At 38.4% G+C, this 14563-nt stretch overlaps 2 protein-coding genes and 1 long non-coding RNA gene across 5 annotated transcripts; all 3 read right to left on the bottom strand.

Moving 5' to 3' along the window:
* Positions 1 to 54: 54 nt before the first annotated feature.
* On the bottom strand, positions 55 to 4058 carry LOC147763409 (uncharacterized). The gene is made up of 2 exons (XR_015332915.1): positions 3933 to 4058; positions 55 to 859 (listed from the first exon to the last, which is right to left on the bottom strand). It is a non-coding gene; the product is annotated as an uncharacterized LOC147763409 (long non-coding RNA).
* A 2770-nt stretch (positions 4059 to 6828) lies between these two features.
* On the bottom strand, positions 6829 to 11355 carry LOC106158781 (sarcoplasmic calcium-binding protein-like). 3 transcript variants are annotated; one of them, XM_087005929.1, is made up of 3 exons: positions 10535 to 10638; positions 9123 to 9135; positions 6829 to 7812 (listed from the first exon to the last, which is right to left on the bottom strand). In XM_087005929.1, exon 3 carries the CDS (start codon positions 7810 to 7812, stop codon positions 7267 to 7269), a length of 546 nt encoding a protein of 181 aa, XP_086862055.1. In that variant the 5' UTR covers positions 9123 to 9135; positions 10535 to 10638; the 3' UTR covers positions 6829 to 7266. The 3 variants fall into 3 exon arrangements, with proteins under 3 accessions (XP_086862055.1, XP_013390332.2, XP_086862054.1); XM_013534878.2 differs by lacking the exons at positions 9123 to 9135; positions 10535 to 10638 and adding an exon at positions 11176 to 11355; XM_087005928.1 differs by lacking the exons at positions 9123 to 9135; positions 10535 to 10638 and adding an exon at positions 11076 to 11214.
* A 903-nt stretch (positions 11356 to 12258) lies between these two features.
* On the bottom strand, positions 12259 to 13306 carry LOC106158787 (sarcoplasmic calcium-binding protein-like). The gene is made up of 2 exons (XM_013534884.2): positions 13181 to 13306; positions 12259 to 12873 (listed from the first exon to the last, which is right to left on the bottom strand). The coding sequence occupies exon 2, from the start codon at positions 12871 to 12873 to the stop codon at positions 12331 to 12333; it is 543 nt and encodes a 180-aa protein (XP_013390338.2). The 5' UTR covers positions 13181 to 13306; the 3' UTR covers positions 12259 to 12330.
* Positions 13307 to 14563: the final 1257 nt, after the last annotated feature.

Below are 14563 nucleotides of genomic sequence, written 5' to 3'. Positions count from 1 at the left end.
TATCAGTTAATTTTCTATCTATAGATAAAACGATGCTTCTTGCATCACGGGCAATGATTTCCTATCTTTATTGTTGACGAAGACGTAGTGGATTTTACATGCTGTAAAAGTATAAAGCAAGTGAAGTTATGATTTTCACTGTCTGATGAATGCACTGCATTGGGATAGTACCTTGTTTCAATGATTTTTTATTTGAGATTTGTTTATACCACTTGTTAAATGTCATAAAATTTTTGCATGTGTCTGCGAAAGATGGGCGATATGGACAGTAACTACATCACCGTCTATACCCACATTATAGTATTTCAGTGTGTTCCTCTCTTCTGCCATTTGCGTGCAAGAGATCGCTATAGGCGAAGACTATATTCGTGTTTGTAATTTTAATAGGACTGAAGCCCAATAATGGGTCTCAACTTGTAGACCAAAAATTGATCTACTTCAATTCTAACAAAGCCCTAAGCATTACCCAGGCCTTTGTTGTAATAGTATTTCTTTTTGTAGGACTACTATAGACACTAGTTTTCGGGTTTAACTTCTTTTGTTAAAAAAGGTCCCAGATGAATGAACGACCTTGTAAGATTTAACTAGTTGCTGTTTCCAAGGCAACCGGGAAATGAGAGTCATGTTGTGGCAAAAGCCATCATTAAGTCAAACACTAAATATACAAAATGGAAGGTGATACGGTGTCCTTGAGAGAAGTTGCACATGTCTTCGTAGCAGCACGTTGTACACAGCCATTCGTATCTTGAATGGTCGCAGCTGAGTTTAAAGGGGCCCATGTTGCTTATAACCTTGGCTTGGGTTTGACATGAGTTGTTCGTCGTACACGCTTTATTAATTGTCAACCGGTTGCTATCCCCTGAAAAAGAAAGGCGTTGAATGACAAAAACCTGAACTGATTTTTTAAACGATAATTTTGGTTAATTATTTACCGTTTTCATCGTGTTTCTGAATTTTGTTAACACGCGTATTATAATTCATTTGACACCAATTACTCGCTTTTCTCCTTTATTACCATGTTTTTCTGTTTGTTTTTTGTATAAATAATTTTTTAGCTTCATTTTCATCCTACTTTCATATTTTTTCTTTCCCCCTATTTTTTCCTATGTAAATTATTCATTTGTATATCTCTCTATTTGTCTATTTATCTGTCTATTTGACACATATTTTACCATTGTATTTTCTTGACAATTTCAAGTTTATTGGCTAGCTACGATGTTCACACGCGCAGGTCCTACAGGTCATTCAAACTGAAAAGGGCGCATTCTTCTTGGTCAGCTAGCAAGTGCGCCCTGGCTCGTAACATGGTCTAACTTCAAAGTAGTGAGATGGGGGACAACCACAAAATTCATTATGCTATGTCGTGCCTTAGTTTATTATCTACTGACCCTCTTTATACACATGCGCTTTTAAGACCATAAGTGTTGTGCCAATGTAAAATAGCCCCCCTCCCCCATATGAAAGGCCATTATCTTCATTTGATACCAAAGGTTAAAGCCTATGACCCGTATAAAGTATTTTTGAAAACAAAGAAGAAAGTCGGACGATTCGGCTTAGCTCTTCACTTGCTAGGGTTGGGGATTTTACATGCAAGTTTGGACTGTATTAACTTTGAACGAAATAAAAACTCGGCAAAGGCCCAGATTTGAAACTAAACTAAAATCAAACCAATACCACAACCAAGATATCAAATTGAATGTGCATAAGGCTGCATATAGCAGATCCCCTAGAAACTCAGTCTGCTAAATGTTATGGAGTCACGTAATGTGATTTCTTGCCGTCTATTACGTAAATCGATTGGTTGTGTAGGGGGTGATTTTGGTACAAAGCACGCGTACTTATTTTGATGCACAACAGCCTGCAGGTAAGTAAATATTTCTTTTCTGCTATTAATTTTTGGTTCAAAAATAATACTCAATCATGCGAAAATAATAAAGGGTCATTTTTTACAGTTTTAAAACCCAACAATATTTCAACATATGTCTGCCACCCTGAGACAAAGGCCTGAAGGTATCGCATCTCCAGACCGAGCAAGCACGGCAAATAGACTGTTTGTGAAAGTAAGTACCCCCTCCCCCCCCCCCCCCCCCCCCCAAACAAAAAAATGCAAAAAAAAAGTTGAAATGCTGGTTGACGCCAGTATTTTCTCAAGATAACAACGCACATGTAATATTATATCATATTGTCTGTACCCCGTGCTATCTAGAGCGTTAAGATCTCGCCAGCATATGTCACGAATATTCCCATTAGAAACAGTGCGCGTGAGAACTCATCTTTCTTTACTTACCAAGGACATTGGGATAACAGTACAATAATCGTGGTGGACGTGATTGATCTTTTCATTTGTATTTTTGACACCTAAATTAGGTAGAATAGGCCAAGGCAAACATGGAAATATCGACCCAAATGCTTCTGGAAAATGAACGTTAGCCACAATTAAAGATAGACTCTACGTGCCTGCAAATACTCCAACATCATCCTTTTTATGTCTTAATATCCTGCAAAGCTACTTATCCAATTCAGAGCCTTAAAAAAAGATAAAACTTTCAATTAAAAGTGCCTGCTGTCTATATTTCCTTCTACATCTGTAAAATGCCCGGACAAAACAGTCCAAAAGAGTCATTGTTAAATAATAACAAAGTTCTTAGGTTAGAAATCCTACAAAACAGAATCCAATGCATGGACAGGACGAGCAATGATTCATGAGTAGAAACAACGAGGAAAGTTAAATTTGGCTCGAAATCCCCGTAAAGAATACCTTTAATCAAACTTACATTTTTATCTCCAAATTTTTTATTTATCACTGCGGCGAAATGAGCTGATCTCTGAAATTCTCTAACTGTAGACTATCTCTAAAAGAAATACTAGCGGCAAAGAAACTATTATTATGATTGTGAAAAAGCTGTAGCCGATCAAACAATGACAGTTAAATGAGTTTCCCATTAGAGAATCATTTGTCATCTGCAGGTTTATAGCTGTTAAAAATTCTGTCATCCCAGGCAAGTTTGAATTTTCATGTTCTATGAAAAATAATACCTTTTAATGGTCCATATATATATATATATATATATATATATATATATATATATATATATATATATATATATATATATATATGTCCTTGAATCAGATATTTCCGTTATAGTCAGGTTATTTTGATTAGATTTACGAATCGATCTTCAATTGATAGCAATCAATTAAAATTTCCTTCAGTCGAATGCCCAAGACATGAGATGCAGTGCAGTCTACGCTATCAATGTCATTTAGCTCTTCATTAATCATTTGTCAAGATATTTAGCGATTTAATATGACTCAAAATCTTTGACACAACTAGGAAATGTGTTCTGACTTTTCCCTCAGTTCAACCGACTTCGTGCTTAGCTCTCCGCTCCGGGCAACGGATGACACAACAGGCATGGTGCACCCTTGATTGAATTTGTTCAGGGAAAATATCTGAAATGCGTCTGGAATAATGTGGTAAATTTCAAACGGGGTCTTCCGATCCAATCAGTGATATAGCTCGAGTATATTTTGAAAATCGGCAATATTTTCCAACTCCTTATTCAAAGCCTTTCAACGGATAGCTAAAACACCTTGGGTTGAGTCTTTGGCTTGGTTCCAAGCAAAAAAATCTAAAATGAAACTTCGACAAAATGTTGTCTCGGTTTTACAATGATAAATGGCCTTAATTATGATCCATTTTGTCGTTACTATCTTATTTGACAATGCACGAAACTGTAATGAGGGGAAAACACGTAATGGGAAACACGAGAATGTCAAGTAATTAGTGGACTTCCTTTAAATAAAATACCGCAGATACGACAAAGACTCATTATAAACTCTCTTCCAGAGGCCAACTATGAGTGACAACTTCATAAGAAGAACAGGAGCAAAGCTTTGCTAATTCATTTCTGCCTTAAATCTCGTCTTACCAGAAAAATGGAGTGTCGTCTGACATGTATCAAATCCCGTAGGGCATTCTTCCAGAGTCGCGTTACTACTACACAAGCTATTCTCTCCTTCGTTCTGGCATTGATAGCACTTTAGGGAGTGCGAGGCTGGAATATCAAGCAGAAATTTGATAACCCAAAAGCGGTGGTACACGCGAGTTGCATTGCACATTAGTAGTAGCGGTTCCAGTCGTTCATTGTGTTGTATAATTTCAGCTGCGATGAAAAAGTCTAACAGTAAAATTTGAAAGCAATGCAGGACAAGAATACAGATTTATACAAATATTACATTCAGAACTGTTGAATAGACTTTTGAATAAACATAATAACATAAATATGTGTACCTATACTATACTAAAGCGTTCGAACTATCTTGCCTCCAAACCAGTGTTTGCACAACCAATCCTTACAAATATTGTCAAATATTATATAACACCATATGACTCACGATATGGTATTCTATTTACAATCGATGCAATTATGTTTGAGATAAAGAATTATATATGTCGATGTCGTTTTCATGAAAAAAATCATATTACAGAAAGCAATCGGCCACAACTTTTCATACATTTTCTCTTTGTTACATTTGAAAGATGTTTTAAAGCAGAACCATTTACCAGCGTTGTAGTTCTTAACAAGATACAACTGAGACGCAATCTAAAATATTGGTTAAGAGGTTGAATAAACTGTATTTGTGCGCGAAAACCTATAGGCGTAGGTGCAGCATGAAGTTCTTCTCAAATGGGCTCTATTTGAACATCTGATACCCGTCTCACATAGGTCGTTCCTCACTTACTATACTTTAGATATGCCACTTTGTATCGTTAAACTACTTACCTTTAAAAAATGCCACTCCTAAACAGAGGAAAAGAATGTGGGTAAAAAAATTGGTAAACATCATCATTTTATATATTTTCTTCCTCTAGAGTGTCTACAAGTTTGAATACTTCAGCTACAGGTGTGGTACGCCTCCCGCCATTTTCACTTCCTTCGGTAATTTCAACACGTCACATCGCATTGTGTTGCCTAGTGACCAGTGCGAATGATAAAATTGAATCAGTGAAAGAGTCACGACCCGCAGCGAATTTGATCAGTTTGTAATTTCATCTGGCATTTCTGTTTGGTCGTGATCGTGTCGTCTAATGAAGCGCTGCTAGATCGATCTTCGTCTATCAGCAGGACTACGCGTATATCTATATTTCTCGGCACGCAACTCATATCAGACGTTTGGGCAATTTTGACAAATTTCAGAAAATAAGACGTATAATAGACGTTTAGATGCAAAGCGAGCGAAATATTGATAGGAAATACTCAATTAAAAACTATCTTGGCCACGCGTCCGACACTTCCCCCTATATCCCCGCTTCCACTGTCACTTTTCGCTCATAAAAGTGAAGATCAATAACTAAATTTAGTCCGAGATAAGCGGAATGAGAAACCGATCGCGATCTCAAATTCCGATACTTTTTGTGTAACTGATGTAGTTTAAAGGCATACAGTAAGCGTTCGACTTTTATATAACATAAAGCAATATATCAATTTTCTCTTAAAGTATTGCATATCCAGAACTGCTAGGAAATTACAATCAATTAATCCATTTTTGACTCCAAAATTTCAATTCCTTACCGTTATGCGTAGAATTGACTTGTTTCCTTCTCGGTTATATTACAGTGACTCGAAATTTAGAGCACAAACTCAAAAAAGGGTTAACAAGCCGTGCAATCTTCCAATCTTTTTCAAGACGAAAAATAGAGTATAACATATTATAAGTATAATGGGCCCAAGCTCACATCAAATGAACGGTGGACAATTTTTACGAATTCGTCAGTGACTTATGTTAGTATTCCATTGTAGATCGCAAACCGAACAACGCATTTTGTTACGAGATATAGTCGCTAACTGAGAAAGGTTTATTACATTTTTTTCTCTCTTAATTACGGTTTTTGTTTCTCGAATGCTTTCATACCAAATGGCTTTTTGTTTAGAGACTTGCTCACTTCATCTGTGTTGCAAGCTAGATATCACGCTTAAAACTTACTGGAGGAAAAAGCTGTCTGTACATTTCAGTATTTCGTCTACTGTGACCAAGACAACTGTTCAGATGCTACACTGAATAGCCTCGGTGTTTCAAATCAGCCCCTATCTAGGTCAACGGAACCATTTACCTGCGACTTGTAGGCCTAATAGTTCTGTTAAAATGTACTTATGTACTAACGACTGGTTGGATGCACTTGGTAACTTTTTTCATCTAAGAGAACACGTTCTTTTAACTTGATTCGCGTGCACGGATCAGCTTAAATTTTCTGAACCGTTTTTGACATTAGTCAATATGGTTTTATCCAGGGAACTCGACTGCGCGCTGTCTATTCTGTCCGTTTTAATGCTAAAAATGATACCATTGAAAACGTAACGTTATTTCCATGCAAACAAACTTGCATAAGAGGTAGTCTTGGATGTGGTTGTCAATGGCGGACCACTCCTCCAAAACAAAAGGTATAACAAGCGAAAGGAGACAAAACCAAGTAATGTTTTATCGCTGTACCATATTACTACAATCATATTACTGCAATTTTATATTTGCAGGACAAAAACGGGACCATCCGCCCCCTCCCCTCTTTGTAGAATTCTTGATTTGCCAGTGACTGTCACGTGTTTAAATTAAAATTAACTCCATTATATCCTGAAGAAATATTTCGCCTTAATGGATTTGCTTGCTATTTTTGGAAGGTGTCTGTGCTTTATGTTAATTTTGCCTGTTACAGGTACAGGTACAGAAAAAGAAGCAGCAGCGACCAAATTATACTCTTGATTGAAATGGAATATATACATATATTATATTATCAGGTTTCAAGCTGTGACCAATTAACAAATCAACATATAAGTACTTATTTTCACTGTTTATTGATGCTAAGTATGAAAGGCATGCGCTTGGATCTGTCGTGGCTGAAATAGCCTGATCCATTATGTAAGTGTTTTATGTTTCTTGTGGAAAGCGGTTATGCCAAGCAATGTTTTTTTTTAATTCCCCGTTCCACACAGATACTTTTTGTGACTATAAAAATACATTAAGGCCGGTTCTGCCACCTCCTTGTTCTGCCCTTTTTTTTCAACTGTGATTTTACAAATTACATGTGATTACCGCGTGTTGGTATTGTGGCACCTTTAACTCAATCAGCCTATCTTGAATAAACGGTAGAGTGCCAAGGAAAAGTTTGATGTGAGGGTTGCTGAAAACTCCTTCATATTGCATGCGTCAGACCGTGTCTGTAGCATAGAGAGAAAACCTATCAAAATAAATGCCCCCAAAGTATTCAATTTACGCCCTGAATGGTCCCCAGAACAACTTGGCCGGTGTATCGGCAGTGACTTTGAAATAATCACGACCGGCGTTTTTAAACTCCTCCTTGCTGATCAGGCCGTCGTGGTTGGTGTCAAGGGCTTCAAAAGACGGCGTGACGGAATAGGGGTGAACACCGTAGCATTTCAGGAACGTGGTGTACTCCTCCAAAGTGATGCAGCCGTCGTCATTGGCGTCCACATCGTCAAAGCAAATCTCCAGCCACTTTTCAAGGGACTCGTGGAAGCTGGACTGCGTATCAAAGGTTCGGGAGTGCTCCTTGACCATTTGGTCGATGGTGACGGACTTTCTTTTCTCTTCTCCTGCCCAAAACACGTCCCACGCGCTGCTCACGAGGCCGTACAGGGACTCGGCCTTCTCGGGGGTCATGTTTTTGTTCGCCCTCCCCACCGGCCAGTCCACGTAATCCTCGCGCTGCACTAAGCCGTCAAGGTCACGATCGAAGATGACGTAGAACGACCGCATCTTCCGGACCCAGAACTCGGGAAATGGAACGCCAGACATCTGAAATATCACATAGCAAATTAAAACGTGGTTCAATGTCCACCTTTTATACATCACGCTACTTCTCTAAAAAGACCATAACGTGGAGTAGGCCTGTTTCAGTGATAGACACACCTTTTGGTGGGAAGGGAAGGGAAATTTAAACAAAATAGTTACGCCTTAACTAAGACTATATATGGTTAGGTATTCAAGATTTAAAAAAAAAGCGTTGACGTTCAATGCTTATAATTAAAATAACAACATTTGTTGACGCGAAAAAAGTAAAGTAGGCCTACTCATAATCAGAAAATCACATGGTAGAAATTGCACCTACACCTCCATGTTTACATCACGTTATTACAGGTAAAAATATATATACCGGAATGCCAGGGCTGGGTTATTTCTAATATAAATTCTTATTACTTTCGGGTGCTGTTCTTTGGTTAATTTAACCATTTACAGTTGCTCTACCCATTTACATATACATGTAGCTATTTCTGTTGACAGCACTGTACATACCCTGCAAAACCCAACTACACACACTGGACAATAGAAGTGTCACCCCTACTGAACCAATACTTTGGGGGAGATAAATGACTGTGGAATGATATGCTCCTGGTATCATTTTATTATCATCAAATTTCACAAAAGAAACGGTTTTGACTGAACAATTCAACTGTATCGATATTCTGACATTGCTTATATTCCGCCTCTTCAGGTTAATAACTTTGATTACTCTGCTTCAGGGGGTGACACTTCTTTTGTCCAGTGTGCGTAACTGTGCTACACCGCTATACCAGAAGGACACTGATAATTAGTGTGCCACTGGCTGACGAGACCTACATGTACCCTGCATCATATTAAGGCGACAAGCCTGGGAGACCGTTGGGAGCGACGATTTAATTTCATTAACGCCACAATGAACGCCACAATTAGTCTCACTGAGCATGTGCAAAGATCGTCACTGTGGCAGAAAAAGCAAACTCAAAATAGTAATGAATGAATGCAAATTTGAGGCTTATCTATCCCCATCCAATCACTCAAAAGAGGTATTCAGCTTTTCGTGCAAAGATCAAACACGGTATAGCCATTATCGACATATTTTGCAAAATAAAAGTGAGTATTGTGTTTCACTGCCATTAAAAGACGTAATATGTTTCATTTAAAGCGTTAAATCTTCATGTAGAAAAAAGTTCAGTCGCGGCGACGTATTTGACAAATTAATTTTTTTTCATCATAATTTTTGTTCGCAATAAAAGCAAACAAACTATTCAACTATGAGAACTTTTCAAGTATCAAACCTAAAAAGGAGATATACATAAGCTACTTACATTTTCTAGTGCGCTTTAAAGGCCTACTGCGCTCTAGGAACACATAGCGTTCACTGCTTTTTTTACAGTATAAAAACTATAAATCCACGTCAAAAAATTGTTCTTTTTAAGTTTTAGAGAGAAAAGATGAGATTTAGATGAGAAAATTCTGATTGGTCAGTTTCTAGTGACGTAACCCGTGGAGTAGCTTCCCACAGCTGTACTAGTAATAGTATATACTATGCAGTAGGCGACTAAACATCCAGGTGTCAGAAAAACAAATGCCGCAAAGTTGTGTTGCTCCCGCGTGCCGTAATGTAGGTTACAATAAGAAAGACATCTGCTATTATATCCTGCCTGCGGATGCCGCTAAACGTAAAATTTGGCTCAATTCTCTGAAGTTAAAAAATCCCAGCACAGTGTCAAAACACGCGAGGATCTGTAGCGACCACTTCGAGCCGGAATGCTTCGTACGTACGTGACCTGCGAGCTGAATTGTGCGGTGGAAAAGCACGGAGAAAACTAAAAGATGATGCTGTACCCAGTATATTCGATTTTTCGGAGTACCAAAATGCGACAGTAAATGCCAGAGCGCTGCCGACGAGAGTCTTACCTGTAGGATGTGTGCATGATGCGGCCGTCGAAAGGAAGAAGAGAGCAGCTTCTAGAGCCCAAAAAATAGTTCGTAGCAGAATTACGTTGTCGAATTTTTTGGTTATGTTAGTGAAAACGTTAATATTAACATGATAGTTGAATCAAATTTTTACTCGACATACTGCTGCACTGATCACGTGTAAGGCAGAAGTAGCGAGGTAAGTTGCAGAGGTGTGAAATGTAGTGTCCGATGCTATCAGTCCGATATCTTTGGCCTTTTGTCCACTGACCTGGCTCTCCCGGAATGACACTGGTAAACTGCACGGGTGTGAAAAATAATATTAGCTGTCACACCTGCATGTATTAGGTAACTTTCTCTTATCAGTCGGGATAAGAACGTTCAGCCGACGCGACAGATGGGCAATGTGTGAAAAACTGTGTTCGCTGCCCTGCTTCCAAACCTTTACTGTTAACATAGTTTTGGTGTATTTTGTTGGTTAATAAATGATAACCACGTGGGGAATTCATCTTCTTTTGTGTATCTATCTTCAAAAGTTTGAATTTATAAATGATCATGTAGTGATCAATTGCGTGTATCGCTTTTAGTTTGCACTGCTAGCAAGCGGATAGCTGAATCGAATATGGCTTTCTGAGCCTTGACGCTAGTGACGTCACTCGCCTTAAAGCGCCACCACGCGGGAGTATCATAAACTACATTCACACCTGCATAAAATCGGCTTTAAAAACTAAATAAACGTAAGAACTTTTTTTTCATTACTAAAAAATGACTTTTGGGCACCTAACGGATAGTTTTAACCCGTTTTTTCATCACAGTATACCTTTAACAGTGTGCTAGGGCGAGGCAGATATAACTACTGTCTGTCTGTCTAAAGATGCCTTATTTAACTACGTAAGAAAAGGAGACATCTGAACCTTTTCTTAACTGGAGCAGTGTCGTAGGTCACTTCTTACAAACTGACTACAGTTAAAGTGACAAACTCAGCGGATTGTAGAGCAAAACCAGGTGTATTAACACACACACACGGTGCTGAAAACTTTCAAAAAACGTCAGCGTCTCATGACATTCACCCTCTAAATGCAATAAGTGAATATCATTTGTGAACTCCATTACAATGCCCACTATTTACTCAATGCATTGATTGTTATTCAGAGCTCAAATTAAGAAGGCCTATCCCTGTAGTATTGCGCGAATCGCGTGAGCACATCAGAGGCGGTACCACCCCTGGATAGCCTCAATCTAAATAAAGCCAGTAGAATGCGACGTATTTCAGTCTTACACGCTGTGCATCACAACAACCATTTGCTCCATGAAAAAAAAAACTACACGAGTTATGGCTCGCTGCAGGTCTATATATTTACCCGTATTGCAGAAGCAAGCATGGGATAACAAGCAGTATCTTTGCGTAAATAATTACGAATAATCTTTCTGGGTTTTCATCAATATAATTATCATATTCACCATCATCAATGATATTGCTGTTGATGTTATCATCACCAAGCCATGAGATTCATCACATTCAAACCTGGTCGAATTATGCAAGCACAAAACAGAGGCAAAAAGTCTCAAGATGGCATACAAGATATTGAAAACAATGGGGTCATAGAGGGGGTATTCTATTCCCATCATTAAAGACACAATTACACGTACTATACGCGGTTGTTGGCAGTTTTTGTTTGATGCACATTGGGCGCTTTTTAGTTTACTTTCTTAGGTCTTATAACATAGTGTTATAAACGTTCTGAGATGGACAAACCCTATGATACAAGCTGATACTATCCCATGCACAGATGGACAGAGATGGGCAGTGATAGGGTGATGTTATTTTCGGCATGTAAAAAAAGATTAGGGTGTCCACTACGATGTACCAGGGCATTGGACTCCCAGGTAGATGAACGTGCAGTAGATGTACAAGCAGACGAGGGCACGGACAGGTTTAATAAATGGAACGTTCGTAATACTGGTGACCTCAGGTGATTTGGTCATTTTCATGAGAAAACACCATGTGCAATGTAGACAACCTTGAAAACCCAGGCACACATATTTTCCTCTTCACGAGGAGTGTCATTGACTGATATGAGTGTCACCTGGCTAATAAGGTCAAGTATCTTAAATTGGCCAGGGTAAAACATAATATCATTTTATTTTGCCATTTACGAAGGCCAGATATATTGATTTATTTAGAAAAAAATCGTCATAGAAAAGGTTAAGCAAAAGAGTTTGCATCACCTCACGCAAGAATATTAACTCGTAACAGGGATTTGATCAACACATTTAAATTTGTTTCTTATGAGCGGTCCATTTGAAGGCACATCTTTCAGTGACATATGAAAATACTGATTAAGTAACACTAGTTGTTTCCTATATTACTTAAAGAAATTTTTAAAATTACTTCTAAAAGACAGTTGATGGTTTGGTTAATTTTTTTTTTTAAGCAAATGCGATTTTCTTTACTAACGTAGGCTAACTAGCCCCGTATGTCAACTTGCTTAATTCTCATACATGTACCCTTTCTTTACTCTAAGAACAAATTAAAAGTAAACATAAAATTAACGCATTTATTTTTTACATTCGAATGACATGCACAGTTTTCAAACTTCAAGCACAGTCATGTTTTTACGCCAAAAATGGCCCCCAGAAAAGTTTGGCTGGCGTGTCCGCTGTGACACAAAAATACTCCGTACCGGTGTTGATAAACTCTTCCAGGCTGATCAGACCATCGTGATTGGTATCTAAGACCTCGAACGAAGGGGTGACGGAAAAGGGGTGGACGTTAAAGCACTCCAGGAACGCTGTATATTCGCTCAGAGTGACATAGCCGTCGTCATTTGCGTCGACGCCTTGGAAGTAGACCGTCAGCCACTCTTTGCACGTCTCGGCGAAATGGCTATCGGAGAAAACCCGGGGACTGACCGAAGTGATCAGCTCATCTATGGTCAAGGCAGTCTTGCCTTCTGGCCCACCCCAAAATTCATCCCATGCCTTCGCTATAAGAGTCTCAAAATGTTTCACTTTCTCTTCGCTAAGATACTTCTTTGCTCTCTCTATGACCTTGTCAACGTAATCTTCCCTGTGCACTATGCCGTCTAAGTCACGGTCGAACAAGACAAAGAAGGATCTTATCTTTCGGACCCAAAAGTTCGGAAAAGGAACAGACATCTGAAAAAAAAGTTAGCTCAAAGAGAACTGATATATACGCATTTGTATTTATTTCATTATTATTATTTTCATCATTATGTCTCTCTCTCTCTCCCTCTCTGTCTGTGCGCGCGCGCGTGTGCGAGAGAGAGAGAGAGAGAGAGAGAGAGAGAGAGAGAGAGAGAGAGAGAGAGAGGGAGAGAGAGTTTTTACAATCTGAGAGCCATAGTCGAAAATCAGAGGACAAATTATCAGAATTTCTTGAATACAATGCCAAAGACCGAATGAGAAGATAAATACGAGACCTAAAGACAGTGAGAGTACCCACCTTGTTGTTCTGTAACGTAACAACTCTCCAGGGAAGACAAATGGACCGACGATGTTCGAACTCGGACTTAAGTACAGGCCATCCAGTACACACAGCGCCCTCTCATGTGATCAAACTTGGGTCGACCAAGATTATAGACCCTAATATTTTTTTCATTTTAATTATAAACGGCACATCAGCCTACTAGTACGTGAGAATCGTTTATAAAACGCGCGTATGTTCGTTCCAACATAGATGTATGTATCAAAACCGAAGATAATTTAGGAATTTTGTGAAAATCATGAAAACATGGAATAGGCGTCGTGTAACTCTTGCCAAGACTCCTTAATCTGTAATTAATATCAAACGACAACTGATTGAGAAATAAATTCAAGATACTGTTCAATTTTAATTAAAATACAGTAACGGAAAACATTTCAAAGCAATGCAATATTCTGTGCATAGAACTTCACTGTAAGACCGCTCAATGTCGTTGTTTTTCAGCGCTTTTTCGTGTGTGCAAACACACAGCAACGTTTAAAGTGACGTAACCCACCTCCTTCCGGTTCAGTCAAGTCCTGATAACCTCCACAGTGATAAAAAGATCGTAAACAACCTAGTTTTCTAAAAGTCGTGATCACCTTGTGCATCATGGTCATGAGAAATGAGCATATGCCAAAATATCTCTAGATTTTTCGACATATTGATTCGTGGGTCAAGGGCAATATTGAACAAACCAAGTTAATTGCCATTTTCGTTGGAGGTCATTCTTTTTTTTTTAATGGTCAGATGATGACAATTTACATCTCCTAAATCCCGTGTAATATTAAAATCAATCAACGAAACAAAATGACAAACGCAATATACTGTATAGGTTGAATGATACTTGGCCAGTGAAGTCCGCTTTTATTCATGCCAAACTCAATTGATAGCGACACATCATATCGCAGTGCACACACCGCATGATTAAAACTTTTACCGAATAAAGGAATCATTGTTGTTATGATCGTTGGGTACATTGTGGTGATATGAAATATATATGAATTCCTAGATGCAATCCCCGAAGAGAAGTTAAAATTAGCAACACATATTCTACTCAAAGAAATCAATTTAAATAACAAATGCAAATCAGTTTTAAGTCTGCAAAAATGAAAATAAAAGCTTTCTTCAACTCTCTTTGCCCCATTTCTTCTGTTTTTTCGCTAGGACTTATGCAAGATCATGATTTCATGATTTCTTACATCTTAAAACACGATAAGATCTACATCGTGCATAACGTAACCATCGGAGTTTCGTGGCAACTACACGTAGATAAAACCTTTAACATTTTCGTAGAGAGACAACAGCAACGGTATATTCATGTCTACAGACCTACATGTAAAATTCAATTAGGCAGACAGTGTA

This window comes from Lingula anatina, chromosome 2, assembly GCF_051362555.1.
Source record: "Lingula anatina isolate TDL-2025a chromosome 2, LinAna3.0, whole genome shotgun sequence".
Lineage (NCBI taxonomy): Eukaryota > Metazoa > Brachiopoda > Lingulata > Lingulida > Lingulidae > Lingula > Lingula anatina.
The sequence above is the reverse complement of the archived record's forward strand: the minus strand, read 5'-3'. Positions and strand labels throughout refer to the sequence as shown.

Bases quoted from the DNA above. Each gene is read 5' to 3' on its own strand.
- LOC106158781 (XM_013534878.2), bottom strand. From the start codon at position 11,343: ATGATGGGAATAGAATACCCCCTCTATGACCCCATTGTTTTCAATATC. The intron at 7,813-11,175 runs GTGAATATGATA...GTGATATTTCAG, and splicing joins CAGCAATATCATTGATGATG to ATGTCTGGCGTTCCATTTCC.
- LOC106158787 (XM_013534884.2), bottom strand. From the start codon at position 12,873: ATGTCTGTTCCTTTTCCGAACTTTTGGGTCCGAAAGATAAGATCCTTC.